At 43.5% G+C, this 25,947-nt stretch overlaps 1 protein-coding gene across 1 annotated transcript; it reads left to right on the top strand.

Annotated features, from left to right (window-relative positions):
* Positions 1 to 1,490: 1,490 nt before the first annotated feature.
* SERPINA10 (serpin family A member 10) lies at positions 1,491 to 25,801 on the top strand. Its single transcript, XM_058168814.1, has 6 exons — positions 1,491 to 1,598; positions 16,785 to 16,818; positions 17,979 to 18,700; positions 23,590 to 23,863; positions 24,645 to 24,792; positions 25,610 to 25,801. The coding sequence occupies exons 3-6, from the start codon at positions 18,001 to 18,003 to the stop codon at positions 25,799 to 25,801; spliced, it is 1,314 nt and encodes a 437-aa protein (XP_058024797.1). The 5' UTR covers positions 1,491 to 1,598; positions 16,785 to 16,818; positions 17,979 to 18,000.
* The last annotated feature ends 146 nt before the right edge of the window (positions 25,802 to 25,947 follow it).

The raw sequence follows: 25,947 nt of genomic DNA, 5'->3' as shown, positions 1-25,947 counted from the left end.
GTCTCCGTGGTCATGTGGCCGGAATGACTAAATGCAAAAGGCACACAGAACGCTGTTACCTTTCCACCAAAGGTGGTCCCTATTTTTCTACTTGCATTTTTTACGTGCTTTCGAACTGCTAGGTTGGCAGAAGCTGGACAAGTAATGGGAGCTAACCCCGTTACACGGCAGCACTAGGGATTCGAACTACTGAACTGCCGACATTTCAATCGACAAGCTCAGCATCTTACCCACTAAGCCACTGCATTCTTTTTTTTTAATTTTTTTTAAACAAGTTTTTATTGCTTTTTTAGTTTCCCCCCCTACACACATGAACAGAGTATTGGCCATATCATATCTTATACAATTCAATATATTCAAATATATTTTACTTAATTACAGTTTTTGCCAACATGTTCTTTTGTTCATAGTTTTTATTCATTTCCTAATATTTCCTTGCTCATTTTATTAAGTCACATCTTCTTTCGCCCTCAAGTTTGCTTTTCACAGCAATCCTTTCTTCTCCTCTCACTCCTTTCCCTCCCTCCTTTCTTCCTACCTCCTTTCTTCTCTCCTCTCTCTCTCCTCTCCTACTTCCTTCCCTACGTCCCCTTCCTTTTTCCTCCTCCACCCTACTTCCTACCTATCTAACCTTCTCTCCTACTCTTATTTTTTTTTATTTCTTTTTGTCATAACAGTATACACAAACAATTGTCATAGATAAAACAATATATCTTGAAGAATATATATATATATATATATAGGTCTTTGGTTATTCGGGTTTTCTCCCGCGTAAAATTTGAAGTCTTGGCGACGTTTCGACGAAATCCCATTCGTCATCATCAGGCTAGGTGCTTACAGCTTCCTATTTGTAGGAGAAATGTATGATCGCTGCTGTTTCTTCCTTTTAACTGCTAGTGGGGGTTTGAACTGATTGGTTGGGAGCTTGGCTGTGTTCTGATTGGGTGGAGGTGTATTCTGATTGGATGGGAGTTTGGCTGTGCTCTAATTGGTTGGTGGGGTTGGCTGTGCTCTGATTGGCTGCGGGTGTGTTCTGTTGGGGGGGGCTTAGTTGTGCTAGGTTGGTTTGAGATGCAGGGGGATTTGAATTGGTGAGTTGCATTGCTGTTGTTTGGCTTCGCGTTTGTGGTCGTGCTTCATCTTCATGGTGGGTGTCAGTCTGCTGCATGTATGGATTGGAGGGGTTTGAAATGGCTAATGATGCAGCTGCGGTCTGGCTTCTGGTCCGTGGTTGTGCTTCATTATCGGTGTGGGTTTGAGTTTGCTTTCTGTATGGATGTGTGGTGGTGACATGCTGTGTAGCACTCACGAGTGTGGGTCTTGCGTCATTCTTCATGTTAGGGACTCATTTGTCGATAAGGGCAGGTTTCCAAATGGCTGGTAGGCGGGAGGTATCATCTCGTTTATTCATGCTGTGTGGGCGTTTTTCTATCACCGCTCCCAGAGCCACATTGGACGCGTCCGTTTCCACCACAAAAGGCCGGAGCGGGTCGGGATGCCTCAGGACGGGTTCCGTGACGAAGGCTTTCTTGAGGGCGGTGAATGCTTCTTGCTGCGGGGGACCCCACCGGAACACAACCTTCTTCCTGAGGAGCTGGGTAAGTGGAGCCGTCAGTGTGGCAAAGCCCAGGATGAAGGTCCGGTAGTAGTTGGCGAAGCCCAGCAGGCGCTAAACATCCTTCACCCAACGAGGGGCTTCCCAGCTACACAAAGCTTCTACTTTGCATGGGTCCATGGCTATGCCCTCGGGCGAGATGATATGCCCGAGGAATTCTATGGAAGTCCGGAAGAAGACGCATTTCTCCAGCTTCGCATTGAGTTGTTGCTCCCGCAAGCGTTGCAGAACCAGACCGATGTGTCGAAGGTGGCTTTCCTTGGACCGGGAGTAAATCAGGATGTCATTCAGGTAGATAACCACGAACCGATCCAACAAGTCTCGGAACACGTCGTTCATGAAGTGCTGGAAAACGGCGGGAGCGTTGGTCAACCCAAATGGCATGACAGTGTATTCGTAGTGTCCGTATCGGGTGCCGAATGCCGTCTTCCATTCGTCTCCTTCTCGCATCCGCACCAGGTTGTAGGCCCCCCGGAGATCGAGCTTGGTGAAGATCGTGGCCTCCCGCAACCTCTCCAGCAGCTCCGGGATGAGCGGCAGGGGGTAGCGATTCCGCACTGTAATGGCATTTAGCCGGCGGTAATCACAGCACAGGCGCAAGTCCCCTGTCTTCTTCTTCACGAAGAGGACCGGGGCCGAGAGAGGGGACTTTGAAGGACGGATGAACCCTCGGGCCAGGTTTTCGTCCAGGAAGTCCCTGAGGGCGGCCAACTCGGGCTCCGACATGGAATACAGGCGTCCCACAGGCAGTGGTGCGTTGGGCAGAAGGTCCACGGGGCAATCGTAGGGCCGATGCAGGGGTAGTCGGTCTGCCTCCTTCTTGCTGAACACGTCGGCGAAGTCCGTCAGCTCAGGAGGCAAGGTGATGGCAGCGGTGGGGACGTTCTGGCCGGCACAGGTGTGGCGGATGTGATCGACGCACTGCAGACTCGGGAAAGAGATGGCGTTCCGCGACCAGGCCACCTGAGGATCGTGGTTCCGAAGCCAGGCCAACCCAAGGACCAAGGGAAAATGAAGGTCCGCCGTGACATAAAACTGGATCGCCTCCTCATGGTCCCCAATAGCCAGGCGCAAAGGCTGGGTGGCAAATTTAATGGGGCCGGACACCAGTTCTCGTCCATCAATTGTCTCTACCCGCATCGGAGGGTCCACCGGAACCACGGGGACCGCAAACTGGGTCACAAAGGCCTGGTCCATAAAGTTTGTTGTGGCCCCTGAGTCCACCAGCGCATGCGCCTGGAGCCCGTCCGACTGGTTCCCCAACCATATCCGTGTGTCCAGAATCAGATGCCGAGGGGGCCCAGAGTCTACTTCCGCAACGTCCAGTGGGGGCTTAGTACGTGCCCGACCTAGGGTTTCCCCGAGGTCGGGCCTGCTCCGTTTCCCGATTGGTCACGCTGTGATTTGGGGACCGGCGTGCGTGCCCCACTTTGCTTTCTGGGGCAAGAAGCAGCGAAGTGGCCGGGCTCCCCACAGTACAGGCACAATCCCCCTTGGCGCCTCCGGTTCCGCTCCTGGGCTGTCAGGCGAGGTCTGGCCGCTCCCAACTCCATGGGCTCTTCTGCAGCGGTTACAAAATGTGGGGCGACCCTGGGTGCTGGTGGTGCAGGAAGTGGGGGTGCAGATGTCGACGGCAGGTCCCGGGGGGTGCGACGGGACGGTCGCCGTTGCAGACGGGCATCGAGGCGGAGACAAAGGGGCACCAAGTTGTCGAGGGTCCGCGGCGCCTTCACCCGGGCCAGCTCGTCTTGCAATTCCTCTGAGAGTCCCTCCTGGAACGCGTCCACCAGTGCTGCATCATTCCAGTCAGAGTCCTGGCACAAAAGACGAAATTCGGCGATGTACTCCTGCAGGGGGCGTTTCCCTTGACGGAGTTCCTTAAGGCGCCTGGTTGCTGTCAGCATTCGAATGGGGTCCTCGTACATGGTGCGCAGGTGCTGCCAAAAACGCTGTTGGTCTGCCAGCAGGGGGCTGTCCTGGAGCAAGAGGGGCGTGGCCCATTGAGCAGCCGAGCCGGAAAGAAGGTTAATCACAAAGGCCACCTTAGCCGTCTGGGAAATCCTCTGGCCTCATAGTCATGTAGAGCTGGCACTGTCCCAAGAAGGTCGGTAACATCTCAGGCTGCCCAGAAAACTTATCCGGCACGGTTATCGGGCACTTGCGACGAGGAGGAGGAGTGGGAGGATGGGGGGGGCTGCAGGCACATTCCTGGCAGCAAGTTGGCCTGCCAAGTGAGCCACTTGCTGCTGGAGCTGTTGATTAGCCGCTTGTAGCTGCTCTAACTGCTGCTGTACCTGCTGCTGGTCCATCTTTGGTGGAAGATGTTTTAGTCAGGTCTTGGACAAAATGTTCTGTTTCCCTCCCCCCAATACTCCCAGCAAAGAGTCAGTCAGAGGCCTTCTTTTCTCCTTTTATTTACATAGATATATGTCCTGGCCACGTCTACCCACGGGCCTGCCAAGTTTCTGGAGATAACGAGGAAATTATAGATAAGGCCAGAATTACTCACGAATATATTCTTCCCTCCATTGATACAGTTTGCCCGCGCCAATTCATTGCTTTGTCCAAGACAAAAAACCAGGAAGTCCCGCCTCCTATTTATAGTCTCTGCAGATGTCACTGCATGACAATTATGACTTGGCTTTATCCCAACACTGCTTCTGCTGCGCGCGCCAGTCACACCTGCGCAGCCTTGCATCACTCCAAAACTGTTCTTGGGGCGTTGCCAAATCAGAAGAAGGCTCCAGGGAATCAGGTCTTGCCGGCCCCTCCTCCTCCCTTTGAGTGGGTGCCAGGGAGGGAAAGGGCTCAAGAGAAGCAGGGCTTGCCAGGTCTTCTCCCTCACTTTCTGAATCATCCGAGTCCAGGAGTCCGGGTCCAGGAACCTGGGTCACAACACACACACACACACACACACACACACACACATATATGTATATATATATATATGTAGATCTTTGGTTATTCGGGTTTTCTCCCGCGTAAAATTGGAAGTGTCTTGGCGACGTTTCGACGAAGTCTCATTCGTCATCTTCAGGCTTCAGCTTGTTTGGAGCAATGTGATCGCAGCTGTTTCTTCCTTTAACTGTTAGTGGGGATTTGAATTGATGGGGTGGGAGCTTGGCTGTGCTCTGATTGGATGGGGGTTTTTTTGTGCTCTGATTGGATGGGGGTGTGTCCTGTGTTGGTGGGGGCTTGCTTGTGCTCAGTTTAGTCTGTGTTGCAGGGGGATTTGAGCTGGTGAGCTGCATAGCTGTTGTTTGGCTTTGTGGTCGTGCTACATCTTCATAGTGGGTGTCAGTCTGCTGCATGTATGGATTGGAGGGGTTTGAAATGGCTAATGTTGCAGCTGCGGTCTGGCTTCTGGTCCTTGGTCGTGCTTCCTGATCAGTGTGGGTTTGGGTCTGCTTTCTGGGTGGATGTGCGGTGGTGACATCCTGTGTGGACCTCGTGAGTGTGGGTCTGGTGTCATTCCTCGTGTTAGGGACTCGTTTGTCAATAAGGGCGGGTTTCCAAATGGCTGGTAGGCGGGAGGTGTCATCTCGTTTGTTCATGCTGTGTGGGCGTTTTTCTATCTCAATGGCTTCTGCAACAGGACATTAAAATAATCTTAAAGGAAACCAAGAATAATCCTTTCAAGCTAAGATTAAGAAGACATTCACTTCAACACTTTCCATTTGTTTTATAGAATGTAGGGTCTTCAAACATCAATGGCAGGTATGGGAAAAGGGTAGTTGCATATAGTCGTGTTCTCAGATAATGAACTGTAAACAGAGTAAAAGAAATATGCTGTTCAATTATTCATTATCTTCCTTGGATCCCTTACACAATAATAATAATAACAGTGTTGGAAGGGACCTTGGAGGTCTTCTAGTCCAACCACCTGCCCAGGCAGAAAACCCTACATCATTTCAGACAAATGGTTATCCAACATTTTCTTAAAAATTTCCAGTGTTGGAGCATTTACAACTTCTGCAGGCAACTTGTTCCACTGATTAATTGTTCTAACTGTCAGGAAATTTCTCCTTAGTTCTAAGTTGCTTCTCTCCATGATTAGTTTCCACCCACTGCTTCTTGTTCTACCCTCAGGTGATTTGGAGAATAGTTTGACTCCCTCTTCTTTGTGGCAACCCCTGAGATATTGGAACACTGCTATCATGTCTCCCCTAGTCCTTCTTTTCATTAAACTAGGCATACCCAGTTCCTGCAACCGTTCTTCATATGTTTTAGCCTCCAGTCCCCTAATCATCTTTGTTGCTTTTCTCTGCACTCTTTCTAGAGTCTCAACATCTTTTTTACATCGTGGCGACCAAAACTGGATGCAATATTCCAAGTGTGGCCTTACCAAGGCATTATAAAGTGGCACTAACACTTCACATGATCTTGATTCTATCCCTCTGTTTATGCAACCCAGAACTGTGTTGGCTTTTTTAGCAGCTGCTGCACACTGCTGGCTCATATCTAAATGGTTGTCCACTAGGACTCCAAGATCCCTCTCACAGTTATTACTATTGAGCAAGGTACCACATATATGGTACTGTGCATTTTGTTTTTCTGGCTTAAATGTAGAACCCTACTTTTTTCACTGTTGAATTTCATTTTGTTAGATAGTGCCCAATGTTCAAGTCTGTCAAGATCTTTCTGTATCTTGAGCCTATCTTCTAGAGTGTTGGCTATTCCTGCCAGCTTGGTGTCATCTGCAAATTTGATGAGTTCCCCATCTATCCCCTTGTCCAAGTCATTGATGAAGATGTTGGAGAGTACTGGGCCTAAAACAGAGCCTTGGGGTACTCCACTGCATACTTCCCTCCATGTGGATGTAGTTCCATTGAGGACTATATATTGAATGTGGTTGGTCAGCCAGTTACGAATCCATCTGGTGGTTCTGTCTAACCCACATTTTTCTACTTTATCTAGTAGTAGGTTATGGTCTACTTTATCAAATGCTTTACTGAAGTCCAAGTAAATTATATCGACAGCATTCCTCTGTTCCACTAATTTTGTCACTTTGTCAAAGAATGCAATAAGATTAGTCTGGCATGATCTGTTTTTGACAAATCCATGTTGGCTTTTGATTATTACTTTGTTTGCTTCTAGGTGTTCGGTGATTTGTTGCTTGATTATCTTTTCCAGAATTTTCCCTGGTATTGAGATTAGGCTGATTACTCTGTAGTTTCCTGGAACTGTTTTTTTTTTTTTTCCTTTTTTGAAGATGGGAACTACATCAGCTCTTTTCCAGTCCTCTGGCAGTTCCCCTGTGCTCCAGGATCTTTGAAAGATATAGTTCAGTGGTTCTGAGATTTCGTCTGCCAGTTTCTTCAGAACCCTGGGGTGTAATCCATCCGGTCCTGGTGATTTGAACTCGTCTAGGGTAGACAGATGTTCACTTACTGTTTTTTCCCCTATTTTAACTTGTGTTCCTAATCTGTTTTTTGTGGTGCTGTTTTTGGTAGGTTGGATTGTTTTTTTCCTTTTGTGTAAAGACAGATGCAAAAAATGAGTTAAGTAGATCTGCTTTCTCCCTGTTGCTTGTCACATTCTTGCCACTTTCTCCCAGCAATGGGCCAATTGTTTCCTTGACTTTTTTCTTGTTTTTAACATGTTGGAAGAAGCTTTTTTTGGGGGGGTTTTACTTTTGTCGCTAGCCTTTGTTCATTGAGAGCCTTAGCTTTCCTCACTTCATCTTTACAGACTCAGGCTATTTGCTGATATTCTGCCTTAGTTATTTGCCCCTCTTTCCACTTTTTATACTTGTCCTTTTTGACTTTCAATTTGTCAGATAGTTCTTTATGCATCCATGCTGGTTTCTTTTGAGATCTAATATTTTTCTTCCTCTTTGGTATTGTGCTAGCCTGGGCTTTTATAATCTCACTTTTCAAAATTTCCCAAGCTTCTTGAGTTGTTTTCCCTTTGAGGACATTAACAAAGCAACATCTGGAACATTTTTTTTTTTTTTGGATAATCAACTCTTTTGTTTGAGCCAGGAGGAAAGCTCTTAACTCTGCCTAGCTACCTTAACTCCTGACCTTAACTCCACCAAGCCTCCTGATAAGGCTATTACATTTGGCTTTTAAAAGAACTACATGTGTGGGAGAACAGACTGAATATAATCCTGGGGAAGACAAATTTGGGAAATATAGCAATAACCAGAAATTTCTAGTATTCCTTAAAGACCAAATTTATAAGAATAGTCACTAAATGGCAGATAGCATATGGCAGGTATTTTAACATAAATAAATTCACAAGCAAATAGTACTCACATTGCTTATCCCTCCTCTTTTTGAAGATTTTTGTTGCTGTTATTTCCCTGGCCATTCAAGTACAGGAGCTATTAAAAGGCCCAGGTCTTTTCCATCCTTTGCTAACCTTTGTTTGTTGTTGTTAGTCGAGAAGTTTTGTCCAACCCATCGCGACCCCATGGACATCGTTCCTCCAAGCCTTCCTGTCCTCTACCATCCCCCAGAGTCCACTTAAACTCACGCCTACTGCCACAGTGACTCCATCCAGCCACCTCATTCTGTCATCCCCTTCTTCTTTTTCCCCACAATCGTTCCCAGCATTAGGCTTTTCTCCAGTGAGTCCTCATTAGGTGGCCAAAGTATTTGAGTTTCATTTTCAGGATTTATTTATTTATTTATTTATTTATTATTTTTATTTTTATACCGCCCTTCTCCCGAAGGACTCAGGGCGGTGTACAGGCAAAATAAAAACAGACAATACAATGTACAATTTAAAATACAAATTAAAAAACTTATTTTAAATTAGCCTAAAAAATTTAAAATATATAATAAACTAAAACCCCATTTAAAATTATTAGTAGAGAATTTAAAATCGATAAAATTTAAGCCAGCCCCACACGAATGAAAAGATATGTCTTCAGTTCGCGACGGAAGGTCCGAAGGTCAGGTATAAACCCGGGGGAAGCTCGTTCCAGAGTATGGGAGCCCCCACAGAGAAGGACCTTCCCCTGGGGGCCGCCAGCCGACATTGCTTGGCGGACGGCACCCTGAGAAGTCCCTCTCTGTGAGAGCGTACGGGTCAGTGGGAGGCATGCGGTAACAGCAGGCGGTCCCGTAAGTACCCAGACCCTAAGCCATGGAGCGCTTTAAAGGTCGTAACCAAAACCTTAAAGTGCACTCGAAAGGCCACAGGTAGCCAGTGCAGTCTGCGCAGGAGCGGTGTTACGTGGGAGCTACGTGTAGCTCCCTCTATCACCCGCGCAGCTGCATTCTGGACTAACTGAAGCCTCCGAGTGCACCTCAAGGGGAGCCCCATGTAGAGAGCATTACAATAATCCAAGCGAGAGGTAACGAGCGCATGAGTGACTGTGCACAAGGCATCCCGATCAAGGAAGGATCTGGCCTTCTAAAGAGCAGTCAGGGTTGATCTCCTCTAGGACTGACTGGTTTGATTGCCTTGCAGTCCAAGGGACTCACAGGAGTCTTCTCCAGTACCATGGTTCAAAGGCCTCAATTCTTTGGTGCTCAGCCTTACTAAAGGGACAACTTTCACAACCATTGCAACTGAGAAAACCATAGCCTTGATTATACACACTTTTTTTGGCAGGGTGATATCTCTGCTTTTTAGTACACTGTCTAGATTTGCCATTGCTTTCTTCCCCAGAAGTAAGCATCTTTTAATGGCTGCAGTCCCCATCTGCAGTGATCTTGGAGCCCAGGAAAATAAAATCTGTTACTATCTCCATTTCGTCCCCATCTATTTGCCAGGAATTGAGAGGGCCAGATGCCATGATCTTAGTTTTCTTAATGATGAGTTTCAAGCCAACTTTTGCACTCTCCTCCTTCACCCGCATCTAGAGGCTCTTGCTAACCTAGTACTCTCAAAATGCATAGCACTCTGCCACCAAAACCCAAGTTCTCTGGGATTGGTGGGCATTGTAAATCAAAGCAATTAAAAGACATCACTTTGAGAAAGAGCAATTTAATCTCTAAAGCCAGTGTGGGTTTTTCCTTACTGCAGCCTCTCATAGGTTCATTATTTTGCACTCCTGAGCATCAGAAGGGTAATTTCCTTATGACTATTTCATGCCATCCTAGTAACAATCAATAGTTGTGGAAACAGAGTAAGGGCAGGGCTGAAAGAAGCTGCCCTAGTTTTGGATTGGGAAAGGTATGCAATGAGCTTGCTTCAAAACTCTTTCCACTGACAGAAAAAGGGTTGTTGTGACATCTAGTGGTTATGGAAAAATGTTGCTGCTTTTTGTTTCTAGTATCTAAACTGATTCCAAAATGCTGATTATGAATGTGAGACACAGAAGAGCTCCAAATTCTTCACTACTTGTCCAGAGATGTTGACAGTCCTACCACTGTCCCTGTCTTCTCTGTCCCAGAGATCACTAGCTAAATAAAGGGTGTAAAAAATAATGCTGCTTCTGAGTTGAGTTCAAATTCTGGACATATCCATATCAGGGGTGAAATCGAAAAATTTTCCTACCAGTTCTGTGGGCGTGGCTTAATTGGTGGGCATGGCTTGGTCAGGTGACTGGGTGGGCATGGCCAATAACAATAAATAATAAAAATAATAAAGTACACAAAACAATAAGAGGTACCAAAAACCAACTTTCAACTTTACACATGCACAACCCCACAACACAATACAACTGACTCACACACAAGGTAAAAGCAGCTGCACTTCACCCAAAATGGCCCCTGCAACAAGCAGGAACCACACACAGCCACAAAAAGCTCAAAAACCAACTTTCACACTTTACACACACACACAACACAACACAAAACAACTGACTCACGCACACACACACACAAAATGCCACATACAGCTTTGTGAGATTTTGTGTGTTTGTGTAGTTAGAGTGAAACACTACAGAAACATACCAAATCTCAGAAAGTTGCACAAATATTTTATTTTATTATTTTATTTTATTTATATTTTTAGATAAAAGCATCTAAATTTAAACCTTCCTTAACTTTAAAACTTCCTTAACTTTAAAACTTCCTTAACTTTAAATTGCTATGTCTAAAAAAAATAAAACTCCCAAAAAGAACCCAATTAACTATTTTTTTTAAAGCTTCCCCCCATGGGAAAAGGCAGGCAGATTGAGTTGTTCACCGATGAGATGGATTGCAGGCTGGTAGATTCAGTTGCTAGCTGATGCAATTGATTGCAGCAGCCGAAGCAAGGCCGGAATAGTGAGCAAGACCAAAAGAAGCAGGAAGCTGCTAAGTAGGCAAGTGCGGACCGGGCGATTGGGTAAGCATGGGCGGGGGGGGGGGGGCAGGGATTTTGGTTTAGACCAAAATTGGGTAGATTCAGGTGAGACGTCAGAGCCTCATCTTGTTGAGACTGTTTGGGATGAGTTTGATCTCGTGACTCCCGAGGAGGTGGACAGGTTGCTGGGAAGGCTTAATGCCACTACATGTTTACTGGACCCGTGTCCCTCTTGGTTGGTGCTGGTCACATAAGAGGTGACATGGGGCTGGCTCCAGGGAATCATTAATGCTTCTCTGTTGGAGGGGGTTGTCCCTCCTGCCTTGAAAGAGGCGGTGGTGAGACCCCTCCTCAAGAAGCCTTCCCTGGACCCAGCCATTTTAGGTAATTACCGTCCTGTCTCCAACCTTCGCTTTGTGGCGAAGGTTGCAGAGAGTGTGGTGGCATGTCAGCTACCCCAGTTCCTGGATGAAACGATCTATCTAGACCCGTTCCAGTCCGGTTTTCGGCCTGGATACAGCACGGAAACAGCTTTGGTCGCGTTGGTGGATGATCTCTGGAGGGCTCTGCCCTAGTCCTATTAGACCTCTCAGCGGCTTTTGATACCATCGACCATGGTATCCTGCTGCGCCGGCTGGGGAGTTTGGGAGTGGGAGGCACCATTTTTTGGTGGTTCTCCTCCTATCTCTCCGACTGGTCGCAGACGGTGTTGGCAGGAGGGCAGAGGTCGACTATGAGGCGCCTCATGTATGGGGTGCCACAGGGGTCGATTCTCTCGCCTCTCCTGTTCAACATCTATATGAAGCCACTGGGTGAGATCATCAGTGGCTTTGGGGTGAGTTTCCAACTGTACGCTGATGACACACAGCTGTACTTTTCCACCCCAGGCCACCCCAATGAAGCTGTTGAAGTGCTGTCCCGGTGTCTGGAAGCTGTACGGGTCTGGATGGGGAGAAACAGACTCAAACTCAACCCCTCCAAGACGGAGTGGCTGTGGATGCCGGCATCCTGGTACAGTCAGCTGCAACCACGGCTGACTGTTGGGGGCGAGTCATTGGCCCCGATGGAGAGGGTGCGCAACTTGGGCGTTCTCCTGGATGGACGGTTTTCCTTTGAAGAACATTTGACAACCATCACCAGGAGAGCTTTTTATCAGGTACGCCTGATCCGCCAGTTGTGCCCCTTTCTTGACCGGGATTCCTTATGCACAGTCACTCATGCTCTTGTTACCTCTCGCCTGGACTACTGCAATGCTCTCTACATGGGGCTCCCCTTGAGGAGCACCTGGAGACTTCAGTTAGTCCAGAATGCAGCTGCGCAGGTGATAGAGGGAGCTGTTCGGAGCTCCCATATAACACCAATCCTGCGCAAGCTGCATTGGCTGCCTCTGATCTTCCGGGTGCACTTCAAGGTGTTGGTTACCACCTTTAAAGCGCTCCATGGCTTAGGACCAGGTTATTTACGGGACCGCCTACTGCCGCTGTTTGCCTCCCACCAACCCGTGCGCTCTCACAGAGAGGGACTCCTTAGGGTGCCATCAGCCAAGCAATGTCGGCTGGCGGCCCCCAGGGGAAGGGCCTTCTCTGTGGGGGCTCCTACCCTATGGAACGAACTTCCCCTTGGACTTTGACAACTTCCTGACCTCCGGACCTTTCGCCCCAAGTTTAAGACCTATTTATTTGTCCACGCGGGACTGGCATAGAATTTTTAGATGTTTTATGGGTTTTAATTCTTAATTAGTTTTTTGGGTTTTTAAATGTATTTTAAATTTGGGCCAAATTTAATAAGTTTTTTAACTATTGTTTTATTTGTATTGTGTGTTTTGATTGTTGTTTTTATATGGATGTTCACCGCCCTGAGTCCTTCGGGAGAAGGGCGGTATACAAATTAAAATATTATTATTATTATTATTATTATTATTATTATTATTATTATTATTATTATTATTATTATTATTATTATTATTATTATTATTATTACTACTGGTTCTCCGAACTACCCACCCTTATTGCTACTGGATGACGCGATCCAGTCCAAACCGAGAGCATTTCACCTCTGATGCATATGTGACCTTTCACTGTCTTCTTCTGAGAGATTTTTTTCTTAACTTCACCTAGGCTGAATGTATTTAGCTTTCAGGATCACTCCAAGGTCAACCTAGCTGGATTTGGTTGAACAAAATATACTTACATATTTTAAAACTTGAGAAAGGGAAGCAAGAATTTAAGTGTTATCAGGAGGGGAGAATTGGTAGTGGCACATTCAAGAATATACGAACATCTTGTATAGAATCATGTTCTTCCTGACAGTGCCACTGATTCTGATAACTACATAGTGCTTCCAATATCTGAGGCTATTATACTCTTGCAATTTTGAAACCTATACTCAAAAGAGAACAAGCTAGATTTCGCCCCAAACATGATTGCAGTGATCAAGTCCTTGCACTAATTACTTATCTGGAAAATGGATTCCAAAGGGAAAATTAAAAAATGACTGTTTTTCTTGACCTTTTGGTAACCTACAATACAGTCTAGAGAGAAGGACTTCTCCTCCAACTAATCAAAGTTATACTTGTCATAACACCATTGCCTTGATTCCAATGGAAGGATTCAAAAAAATTCACTACCGGTTCTGTGGGCGTGGCTTGGTGGACGTGGCTTGGTGGGCATGGCAGGGGAAGGATACTGTAAAATCTCCATTCCCTCCCGGTTAGCTGGGACTCAGGAGACAGAGAATAGATGGGGGCAGGGCCAGTCAGAGGTGGTATTTACCAGTTCTCCGAACTACTCAAAATGTTGTAGCTCCCACCCCCAAACCTGGCCCCATGCCCGAAAGTGCCTTGGAGCCGGGCCTGCTGCCAGAAAGTGACTCAGAGTCAAGCCTGCTGCCAGAAAGTGACTTGGACAGTGAGGGGGAAGGGCCGTCAGGACTTACCTCGGAAGCACCAGCCTCTCTGGCTCAGCTCCAGGAGCCAGAAGCAGGCCAGGTGAAAGAGATAACGAGGCCTCCTTCCCCTGACTCTTTCCTCCCCCCAGGCCATGCCTGCAGACCCAGCTGACAGCAATGAGGCTTGGCTGAATCCTAGGTTTCGTAGGCAGGAGAGAAGGGAACAACAGAAGCAGGGGAGGGGCAGACCTAGGAACTGCTGAGTCATGGAGCCACACCCCACAGGATATAAAAGGCAGCAAGAGCTGGTGTGTCTCTTTGTATCAGGCAAATCTACTGATTGACTAGAGCTGAAGGTTGTGACTCACCAGCGTCTTGGCAGCTAACAAGGGCTCCTGGCAGATGCTGGCTCTTTTGCTGCCAGAGCTGATAAGAGCCAGCTAATTAAGCCATCGTTTGGACGGAGGCGGAGGAGGACAGAACACAAAATTTCTGCTACTGGTTCTCCAGAACTGGTCAGAACCTGCTGAATCTGCTTGATTTGCAACATTTTGTGTAACAGGTTATTTATTTCAAGTTTTCTACCAGATTCTGTAACAGCTTTGTTCCCTATGCCATCTGTCTGGTAAACTGGCAAGATTTGTCTTTCTCGCCATGTACATGTATACATCTGAAACTAGACTGTATTGTTTCTCTCTGTCATATAATATATGTATAATTTTGTTTTTTATTTATTTTGTCATGTTTATGTAATATATATTGAAGGTGGTAATCCTTTGAGAGCTGTATGCAACAAAATTTCATTTTAATGTATGCCGATTTGTGTACATTCAAAGTGACAATAAAGTTATTCTAAGTCTGATTCAATAAAAGCAAGTATCTTAAGATGAACAACGGACTATCACAAGAATCAGCACTATCCCCTGCTCCTTGTAACTTTACATCTATGACCTGCCTGAAATGTTTCTCAGAAATTTATTTATGCCAGTGATATGACTCCCACAGCCCAAAGAACCAACTTCAGTGATGCAAAGAGCATCCTTTCTCAAGATCTCCAGAAGTTTCATGACTACCTCAAAAAATGGCACCTCCAACTAAGCCTAACAAAAACAGAAGTAGCCATATTCTACCTCATCAATAGGTATGCAAATTACCAGCCTTCAGTGAAGTTACGGAATCATATTTTTCAATGTAGCAACTCTACAAAGAGATAACACTCGGCAGATCACTAACTTTCTGACAGCACCCAGAAAAAACAGCTGCAAAATGGAAAAACCACAACTGTTTACTGAACAGATTGGTTGAAGCATCCTGAGGTGCTAATGCTAATACCCTACAGCTTGGCTTTGGTTTATTCCACAGCTGAATATTGAGCTAGCATGTGGTTTAACAGTATCCATGCCCAAATGGTCCATGTCCAACTTCCCCAGACAATGCATACCATCTCTGGAACATTGCAGCCCACTCCTGTGACCTGATTACTAGTACTTAGCAATATCATATCCCCCACATTACAAGACCACAAGCTCTTATTCAGCTTTGGTCAAAGATGCTGAACAAGGGCCTCCCTATTCACCAGAACAATACACAGTCCATTACAAGATTGAAATCACATAGGCTAGCATGGGAAACAGCTGTTCACTTATCTTCTTCCCAGTTTAACCTTGAGAATGCCTGCAGAGGGCAATAGTCCAAAGTATCTTCTTGTGGCCTGACCATTAATGATCGCTCTACCAAAATAGCCTGGTTTTGATCTGCCTCACTCTGTCTGGATGAAATTAAACAGAGTTAGGTGTGATACTGGAAGAAGTGCCTCTGCCCTGCATCAGTGTGAATGGAAAGATTCTCCTTGCAGTGATTGTGGTGATGATATGTAAACTATTAAACATAATGTGCAAGATTGCCCACAATGTGCATTCTCTAGTTCTCTAGAAGATCTGAATTTGTTTATTTATTTGCAGGCATTTCATTTCTCAACTTGAAATATAAGTATGAGTGAACATGGAGTTTGTTGTCTGCTTATATACAGTAGTTTGCTCTGCCAGTTTTGGCTTGTGTGTGTGTGTGTGTGTGTGTGTGTGTGTGTGTGCGTTTGTGGGGGGGGGTTTCCTCCAAGGGTGAAATTCAGCAGGTTCTAAAAGGTTCTGGAGAACCGGTAGCAGAAATTTTGAGTAGTTCGGAGAACCAGCAAATACTACCTCTGGCTGGCCCCAGAATGGGGTGGGAATGGAGGTTTTGCAGTATCCTTCCCCTGCCATGCCCACCAAGCCACACCCACCAAGCCATGCCTTCAGAACCGGTAGTAAAAAAAAATTGGATTTCACCACTGGTTTCCTCCTTTTCCTTGATTAGACTATTTTTTTTCCTATCTGATGGTTTGTCTAGTATTAATCCGTGCTCCATGATGGGAGTCTCAGAATGGATGGCATTCAACAGTATATTGAATAATTGATGAAGATATTTGGAATACTAATGGTGTTTATGATGTGACTAGGTTAAAATCTTTGGGATGTTTGCTGATAGTTTCCATACATCAAAGGAAAACCTGAAGCTACAAAGACAGAATTACAGTGGGAATCTGAAACATAAGAAACAAACACGCGAGAAAGCTCAGCACAGTAAGAGGAAATGGAGCTACTATATATTGCTACCTAGAGTAACCCCTTAGCCAGATAGGCAGCAATGAATTTAACAAATAAATAAATCTTGACATCTTGGCATCAGTGCATTGAAATGGATTGAAAGTACACAATATCAGTCAGAAGATCACTCAGTATTTGAAAAACAAAGAAGAAACAGTGCTATTTTCTTAATTAGGAGGGATATAGTAAGGGCAGCACTTGGTACAATGCAATCAATGATTGATTAATATCAATTAGTGTTTGTGAACAGCCCTTTAATATGACAAGTATCCTTCTCTTTATTTACTGGAATCTGGTTATTTCATCTTTAACTCTGTTCTGTGGCAAAATGAAGCAGCAATCCCTGTTTGTCATCCAGTTAATCTACAACAGACAAAATTATGCAGCTACACTTTGGAATAGCAAATATTTACCTCACCATTCCACTTAATGTTGTAACTTGTTTCCTTTTTCAGGCTTCAGAAAAGTAAAAAAGAGACTGTCCTGCAGGTAAGATAGAAGCATTTGCATTTAATTTAAAATTATAATGAAAAGTATTGTGGGTTGCAAAGCAAAATTGATTAATATATTGTTATCAGGTTTTTTTTAAAGTGCATTCAAAGTGTCCTTCTTTTAAAATATGATCTAATCAAACAGGAATTTGTATTAGATATATTTCTGAAGGAGAGGGGAATTGAGAGTGTGACTAAGTGTGGAGAGACTAGAGATTATAATTTAGGAATTATTTTAGATTATGATTGTTAGTTTTGATACCCTGCATTTTGTTCTGGGAAGTCGGGGTGGAGGGTGGGGGGTAAGGGGGAGGGAAATTGGGGGGTTGAGGCTAGTGATGGAGTGATGGTTAATGTACAGGGATTATTGAAGATGTATAAATATAATTAATGTAGGGTCGGGTCTGCCCAGTTGCCATTTCAGAACGGTGGGGAGAGAAAAAAGAGAGAGTAGGAGGTAGGAAAGAGGAGAAGAGGAAGGAAGAGGGGTAGAAGAGGGAGAAGGAGTGGAGGGTGGAGGGAGGAGAGGAGGTAGATAAGAGAAGGAGAGGAAGGTTTGGAAAGTAAAAGAAGGTAGAAGAGGGAGAGTGTTAAAAAGGGGGGTGGTGACTGGGCAGGCCCGACTAATTGTATATAACTGTACATTGGATGAATTATTTGATATGATTGTAAAAATAAAACTTTTTTTTTTTTTAAAAATGATCTAATCAGACTGTAAAGACTAAGTCAATTTGCCTAGAATCACTTTCTTTCTGGTCAATGGAGCTTCCATTATTAGATTGCATAAAATTTTCTTGCCATCAGCTCCATGTTTAATGGGGACTCTGTTACTAAATATAAAGGCCTTTACTAAGGCCTTTTAAATAGGAAATAATGTAGAAACGTCTTTAGTATTTTCATTATTGTGTTGTGTTGTTTCAGTGTGAGAATGAACACTAAGTGAATTTGAGAAGATCTCTAATCTTAGTTTCGTTTAATGTGAACGTAATAAAATAACATGAGAAAATCCCATTAGAAAAGATATTGGGATAAAAAATATTGAGATAATGGGATAAATGAGTTGGATGGGGTTACATCCTCCAAATGCCAAAACATCCTTTCTTTTTTTAATTACAATATCAACTTGTGTCATCAATTTTTGTTTACTCTGTTCACCAGAAAGAAGTAACTGGAGTGCAAAATGAAAACTAACTTTTTGTTGGTCTTCTTTGGACTGATTACTGAAATGTGCATATTGAATGGAATAGCAGAACATTCAGGAGTGGAGGTACCACAGAGCTTAGGGTTAAATCCCTCCCCTTTCAATGATTCTGTTAAACAATATCCACATGATACTACTCAAGAGCCATCTAGAGAAAGCCCCTCACCATTCGTCTCTTTGCACAATTTCACAGAAAAGATTAACAATTTTGGATTCAGTCTCTACAGGAAAATAGCACTGCAGCATGACAACAATATCTTCTTCTCCCCACTATCACTATCTTCTGCTCTAGCAATATTCATGTTGGCTTCAGAAGGAGAAACCCACCACCAAATAAGTCAATCTTTAAATTTGCCATTTATGAAAGAAAAAGATGAACAGTTTCTGACTTTGTTCCAACAACTAAGGCTTAACATCACCCAAAATGAAGACTTTACTCTTTCACAGAACAGTTTCTCTTTCATCCAGGAAGAATTTCAGATCAAGGATGCGTTCCATAACTTGTCCAAGAAATACTTTGACATGGAATTTTTGTCAGTTGATTTCCGTAACTCCACTCTTGCCGAAAAAATTGTCAATGAGCACATTAAAAAGAATACCAGAAGGGAGATCCCTACACTATTTCACGCTTTTGATCAGCATGCTAAAATCATTCTACTGAATTACATACTATTTCAAGGTAACTATTTTTTCATTGATTCTTTCATTCTCTCCTTTTAAAGAGGAGAGCTTAGGGCACCTACAGTACCTTTATAAAAGTTTCTCTGTAAAAATGTGGGGAGCCTGTCAGTGATGAAATCCAAATTTTTTTACTATCGGTTCTGTGGGTGTGGCTTGGTGGACGTGGTATGGCTTGGTGGGTGTGGCTTGGTGGGTGTGGCAGGGGAAGGATACTTTAAAATCTCCATTCCCACCCCTCTCCAAGGGAAGGATACTACAAAATCCCCATTCCCTCCCCACTCCTGAGGGAAGGATACTGCAAAATCTCCATTCCCACCCCTCTCTGGGGCCAGCCAGAGGTAGTATTTGCCAGTTCTCTGAATTACTCAAAATTTCCACTACCGGTTCTCCAGAACCTGTCAGAACCTGCTGGATTTCACCCCTAGAGCCTGTCCTTAACTTAACTTAGTCGCCAAAAATGTGTCAACAAAAGAGTCTATTCTGAAAGCTATTATTCCTTTTCCAATATGTTTTGTTTATGGGTGGAAAGGCCAATTGGTTTGCATCAATTATCCTTCACATGTGACATACTTCATTGATATTTCCATGCAGTAAAGGCTATTATTTTATTTTTATTTACTTATTTATTAAATTTATATTGTCACCTATTCGGCCATGGTGACTCAAGGCAGTTTACAGAATATAAAAGCCACATTTAAAAACAGTAAACTAATAAAACAATCAAATAAATTAATGTAATAAAATCACCCCCCACCTTCCACCCCAGCGACAGCCTATTATCATTTCTGGTCCTCATTTCTTATTTTGAACTTGCAGTGCAAATGTTGCCAGTGGTATTTAGGTGGGAGAAATGTGTGTACATTATTAAAATTACTTACCTTCAGGAACGTACAGTGCTATTTCATGTAAAATTTAAGGCAATTCACTGCCTTCATAACAGGTGAAAAATCCAAAATATAGTGGTACAGGTAGTCCTTGACTTACAATCATAATGGAACCTCCCCATTATGGTTGCCTATGACAGCCATTAAGTGAGATAGCCTTGCTTAATGACCACTACCCTCTGCTCTCCTTGATGCAGTCATTAAATGATTATGTGGGTCCTTAAGCAGAGTATGGGTGCCTTAGGGATGAGGGGAGGCCCAGGCCTACCACAGGCGTAGGTCTGCCTATCCCAGGCCTCCTAAGCCATCACCTACCCTCTGAAACATCCCATGATCTGCTTCCCATTCCTTGGGGTCCTCACTTCATTGCTGGGAGATATAACATGAATCTGGATGTGGCCACCATTTTCTGAGCAACCATAATTAAATGCAGCCACTCAGAAAACAGCAGCCACTTCCAGGATCACACCACGTGACCCAACAACAAAGTGGCTTGCTACTTTTTGTTCAAAGGTAAGTTAGCAATAGCAATAGCACTTAGACTTATATACTGCTTCACAGTGCTTTACAGCCCTCTCTAAGCGGTTTATAGAGTCAGCCTATTGCCCCCAACAATCTGGGTCCTCATTTTACCCACCTCGGAAGGATGGAAGGCTGAGTCAACCCTGAGCCTAGTGAGATTCAACCTGCCAATCTGCTGGCAGCTGGTGATCAGCAGAAGTAGCCTACAGTACTGCACTCTAACCACTGCGCCACCGCAGCTCGAGCAAGAATATATGAGGCCTAGTAGGTTGGGAAGCAGGCCCAAGGCCTGCAGAGACCCCAGTGGGGTCAATAGAGGGTGATAGGTGGGGGAAGATAGGCACGTGGGTACTGCAGCATTCTTAAGGGTGAATGACAGAGGGGGTGCAATAGTGATAGCAAGAGTACTTAGACTTAGACTTACCGGTCCATAATGCTTTTCAGCACTCTCTGGGCAGTTTACAATGTCAGCATATTGCCCCCAACAATCTGGGTCCTCATATTACCAGCCTCAGAAGGATGGAAGGATGAGTCAACCTTGAACTCCATCAAGATCGAACTGCAGACTGTGGGCAGAGTTAGCCTGAAAAACTGCATTCTAACCATGGTGCCACCACAGCATAGGGGGTCTTGTCATAACTTTGAATAGCCACTGGTTATAAGTTGAGGACTACCTTTATGATTGAGGATTACCTTTATGATTCTTCATGGTTTTGTAGAACTTGTCATTGGAAAAACCTGAAATTACCAAAGCTCCTGAATGATCCCATAAAATATTCAGAACTCTATTTTTTAATTGGACCAGAATACCAAACTATCATTTCAAGGGGAAGTTGATTGAGTGATTGATTGATTGATTGATTGATACAATTTTTACATGATCCATTTCACGTAAATGACCCTTCAAAAATTCTTTGAAGTTGACCCTGCACACATAAAAGACCCCTCCCCAAGTTTTAATAAACAATTATTGTATAAATCAGGATTGAGAAATTACATTTTCTACAGTTCTACAATAATATAACAGAGCACAATATTCCCTATCTGGTGACTCCTAATTGTTGAAGATATTGATTGCTAGAACCTCCAGCCAGCATGGCTCCTGGTTTCTGTGACCTGAAATCCAGCACAAGTAGAAGACATCAGATAAAGAAGGTGTGATCTGGAAAAATGGATATGCAAATATTGCTGCATAATCATTTAGCACATGAGCATGTTTCTTATCCTATTTGTCTAAACCCAGGACATAGTGAAAGGAAAATTCCAGTTAATAATTATTTGTTTTAATGGTATTTAAGAGAAATTCAAATGGCACCTTCTCTCACCGTAATGTATTAAGAGACCTATAGTAGGGATGAAGAATATTATATGTGAAAGTGAAATGAGATAATGCCTCCTTATGCCATTTCTGATCTTTATGAGTGCAATGGTAACTCCAGAAGGAGTTCTATGTACAGATTTCTGTATATACTTTGCACTGAATGTAGTGAGACTATCATGTGAATTCTCTCCCCGTACCAAATATTCAATGAATATGATTTTGAAGCAAAGCCAGGCCTCATACAGATGTGCAGATACATTATACCTCTTCTTGCAATTTTCATGGGAGGGTCAATTAAGTATTGCCTTACATGGGATGTATATTGTTGAATTTCTAATTTTTTTTAATGACTATCATGAATTTCATTTCTCTATCACTTTCATAGCCAAAAAAGGGGGGAGTGAATGGGACCAGAAAGATATTTCCAGCATAGGCTGTCGCCTGTCAAATATTTGAAAAGAGCACCATGGCAACTAAAAAGCCTATTGCAATTAAATATTGCTAATTTCACTTCTGTATTTTTAGCTCTTGCTCTGATTCTTTTCTAATTGCAAAGTTGCAATAAAGTGTGTGTTGCTGAGAAATGAGGGAGGATGAGTACATCTGCTATCTTGAACATAAAGGGGCGGTTTAAATCCTAGAGAGTTCAGTGAGTTTTAAGCAATTGGAAAACATGCAGGATGGCACCCATTGTAGTGGGAGGTTACAAGGAGGTAACTAAACATTTCTTGGTGGATGGGGGTAGCGAGAATTGGCATGATCACATGGAATAGTAAGGCAATAGATTTTAAGAGACAAAACTGTATTGTGATGGAGCTTCTGGTTCAGGGGTGAAATCCAGCAGGTTCTGACAGATTCTGGAGAACTGGTAGCGGAAATTTTGAGCAGTTCGGAGAACCAGCAAATACCATCTGTGGCTGGCCCCAGAGTGGGGTGGGAATGGAGATTTTGCAATATCCTTCCACCAGGAGTGGGGAGGGAATGGAGATTTTGCAGTATCCTTCCTCTGGAATTGGGAGGGAATGGAGATTTTTTTTTTTTGTTTACATTTATACCCCGCCCTTCTCCGAAGACTCAGGGCGGCTTACAGTGTATAAGGCAATAGTCTCATTCTATTTGCATATTTTTACAAAGTCAACTTATTGCCCCCCCAACAATCTGGGTCCTCATTTTACCTACCTTATAAAGGATGGAAGGCTGAGTCAACCTTGGGCCGGGCTCGAACTTGCAGTAATTGCAGGCTACTGTGTTCTTAATAACAGGCTTTTACCAGCGTGAGCTAAACCGGCCTCTTATTTTGCAGTATCCTTCCCCTGCCACACCCACCAAGCCACACCATGCCAACCAAGCCACGCCCATAGAACCAGTAGTAGTAAAAAAAATTGGATTTCATCACTGCTCTGGTTCTGCCTCCATAGCTATTCAAATAAGTCTTGTTGATCCCACAAAGTTGTGCTGGGAACGATAGTGGAATGGGAGACATTTGAATCCCCAATAGGGAAGGAAAACTGGTCAATAGCATAGATATCACCTAACGTCTAACTTGAGGCCATGTTCTGCCTTGGCATTGCAAGCAAAATAGGTGGTCCCAGAACTAGGAAATGGTTAGAGCAGGATAATAGTTAGCTATGAATGAATGAATTTTGGATTAAATGTACTGAGTGAGATTATTCTCAAGTGGTGGGAAGTCCAGATTTAAGTCTCTATTTGATCATGGAGCTTCCTGACACTACAGTATTGATCTGTGATAGTGAAGCAGTACTGCCCACTGATGCATGGAGCCAGTCAGTATGAAAAAAGTAAGCAGTAGCATTTATCAGCTTTCAAAATGAAATGGGGTTGGATTGAACTGGTGATTCATATAATTAATCACTACTTCTCTAACAAGAGACTTAGTTAATGTGCAGCTCCTATTTATGAAAAGGAATTTTATTTGAAACGGTCAAATTAGCCCCTGTAATTGGATCGGAACCATAGATTCAAATGTAGGAGTGCAATATAGATCTAAGGTTTCAGCCATACTATGGAAGAATAGAAATTCATCGTTAAATTGAAGTAAATCAGGCTGATTTGTACCTGGATTACTGTTGAATTTTCCCTCGATAATTCTGGATTATATCATAATATAAAATAACATGTTGCATTTCTGTATATTCTCAGGCAAATGGCTACATCCATTTTCTGCTAAACTTACAGAGCTGGACACTTTCTACATAGACAATTACAGGACTGTTCAAGTGCCAATGATGTTCAAAACAGACAGGATTGCCTCCACATTTGATAAGACCTTGCAGTGTTACGTGATAAAACTGCCATACAAAGGAAGTGTGCAGATGCTGATTGTTATGCCTGTGAAGGAAGCTGATTACGTGTTTGTTGAAGACGATCTAGCCAATGAACTTGTGGAATCTTGGCTTCAGACCATGAAGATCAGGTACAAGTCGTAGCAATCACATTACATTTTTGATTCCTAAAATCCTGGATACAAAATCCTGTAGTACAAATTAAAATGGCCAAACAGAAAAACGGCAAGAGAAATGACAAGAGGATGACAAGGGAGTAACTGGGAATAGGCCATTGAAATTTGCCAAAGGTAGCCTTTTGATCTTTATAAAAATAAAGAAAAGCCATTGAGTTCCCTATTACTGAATCTACTAAGAAAAAATAATTGGCTTTTACTTATTTGTTGTTGTTGTTAGTCGCGAAGTTGTGTCTGACCCATTGTGACCCCCATGGACAATATTCCTCCAGGCCTTCCTGTCCTCTACCATCCCCCGTAGTCCATTTAAGCTCATGCTGACTGCTTCGGTGACTCCATCCAGCCACCTCATTCTCTGTCGTTCCATTCTTCTTTTGTCCTCAATCGTTCCCAGCATTAGGCTCTTCTCCAGTGGCTAATTATTTACTTATTTAGAAAGGTCTGTATCTTCTGTAAGATCTTCTGCATCATTTTTGTGAAAGCCTTCCAGATGTCTGAAATTTTCGTATAGCTTCCTCTTCCACATGTTATACTTATCCAATTAATTCAAATAAGTCTTGTCACATGCATTGCCTTTGCATCATTGGTACTCAAATTTTCATAGCATCCAGAAAGAATGGAACAATATGCAAATGTTCTGCTGCCTGCTAGTCATCTTTGCAATTATTTTGCTTCTGCAAAGGCCAGTGTATGCACATTTACCTTCAACTTGCATTTCTATTTGTTTACATTACAGGAAAATGGATATTTACTTTCCAAGCTTCAAACTAGATCAGACATATCACATGGATCAGCTGCTTCAGGAGTTGGGAATTAAAGATCTTTTCTCTTATAAAGCAGACCTAAGCCATCTCACAAATCATAAATTTGTAAAAATATCAAAGGTAAAAAAATAATTTGTTAATTCTACTATATTTTTCAACCAAACATATTTAACAAATAATATGAAGACCCATTCATTTACTGGAGACCCAATAGGCAATAGAAAAAAGAAACAGGATCTTATACTTCAGTGACCCCTCCAATATTTTGGGCACCAGGGACCGGTTCCATGGAGAAAGATTTTTCTGTGGACCAGAGAGGGTGTGGTTTCTCGTGTTGCCTGCATCCCGCAGATGGGTATGCAGGCCCAGTTCTCCTCTCCCCTCGTGACTCACACGAGCTGTGGGTTGGAATGCACTTGTGCACACACACACATTACTCAACTTATGCAAACTGAGCTACACACTCATGTGCCAGCCCACCACTTATGCAGCCCAGTTCTCCTTCCCACCCTCCTCCCCCACAGCCAGGCTACTAACCACAGAGGTTGGGGACTTCTGTCCTAGAGGAAACCTGTTTCCTGCTTCCTTGACTGTGTTCATTAACTATCCCAGTGATTTTTGGGACTCAGTCATGTCCAGAAGTCTGGAGAGATTTGATCTTTTTGACTACCTCTTTTAATTTCCCTTTTTCTAATCTCCTTTCTACAGAATGTTTATCTTTTGAAGTTCAATGCTGGCATATCCCCAGTATGTTCTTATTGAGACAAAGTGTTTGTAGCTGTGGATTTAGGATGCTGCTTCCATATAAATGGGAAAAAAAATATGCATGCTCAATTTTTAGTAAGTTAAGTGGAAATCTGTATTGAAGATGCAGACCGGTTGATAGGAAATGTGAGCATCTTGCTAAAAATCTCCCTACATTTCAACTCTTTTTTAGATTCTTCAAAGAGCAAGCATTGAAGTGAATGAGGAAGGAACAGAAGCTGCAGCTGTCAGTGGATCAGAAATCATGGCATACTCTTTGCCTAATACTATGCGGATAAATCGGCCATTCATTTTTATGATATATGAAGAAATTACCAAGGTTTTATTGTTTTTGGGCAGAGTTACTAATCCCAAAGAACTGTGAAATAAACAAAACTTAGTAATTTCTTTTTTATTCACCCTATTTTAGTGATACCACAAGTGTCACTTGTGTGTCACTACGTGTTATTCTAAGAACATATTTTAAATATGCTTTCACACTAACATCTTAATTTTCAGGAGAAAAAGATA

Source organism: Ahaetulla prasina, chromosome 1, assembly GCF_028640845.1.
Source record: "Ahaetulla prasina isolate Xishuangbanna chromosome 1, ASM2864084v1, whole genome shotgun sequence".
In the NCBI taxonomy this organism is placed as follows: domain Eukaryota; kingdom Metazoa; phylum Chordata; class Lepidosauria; order Squamata; family Colubridae; genus Ahaetulla; species Ahaetulla prasina.
The sequence above is the reverse complement of the archived record's forward strand: the minus strand, read 5'-3'. Positions and strand labels throughout refer to the sequence as shown.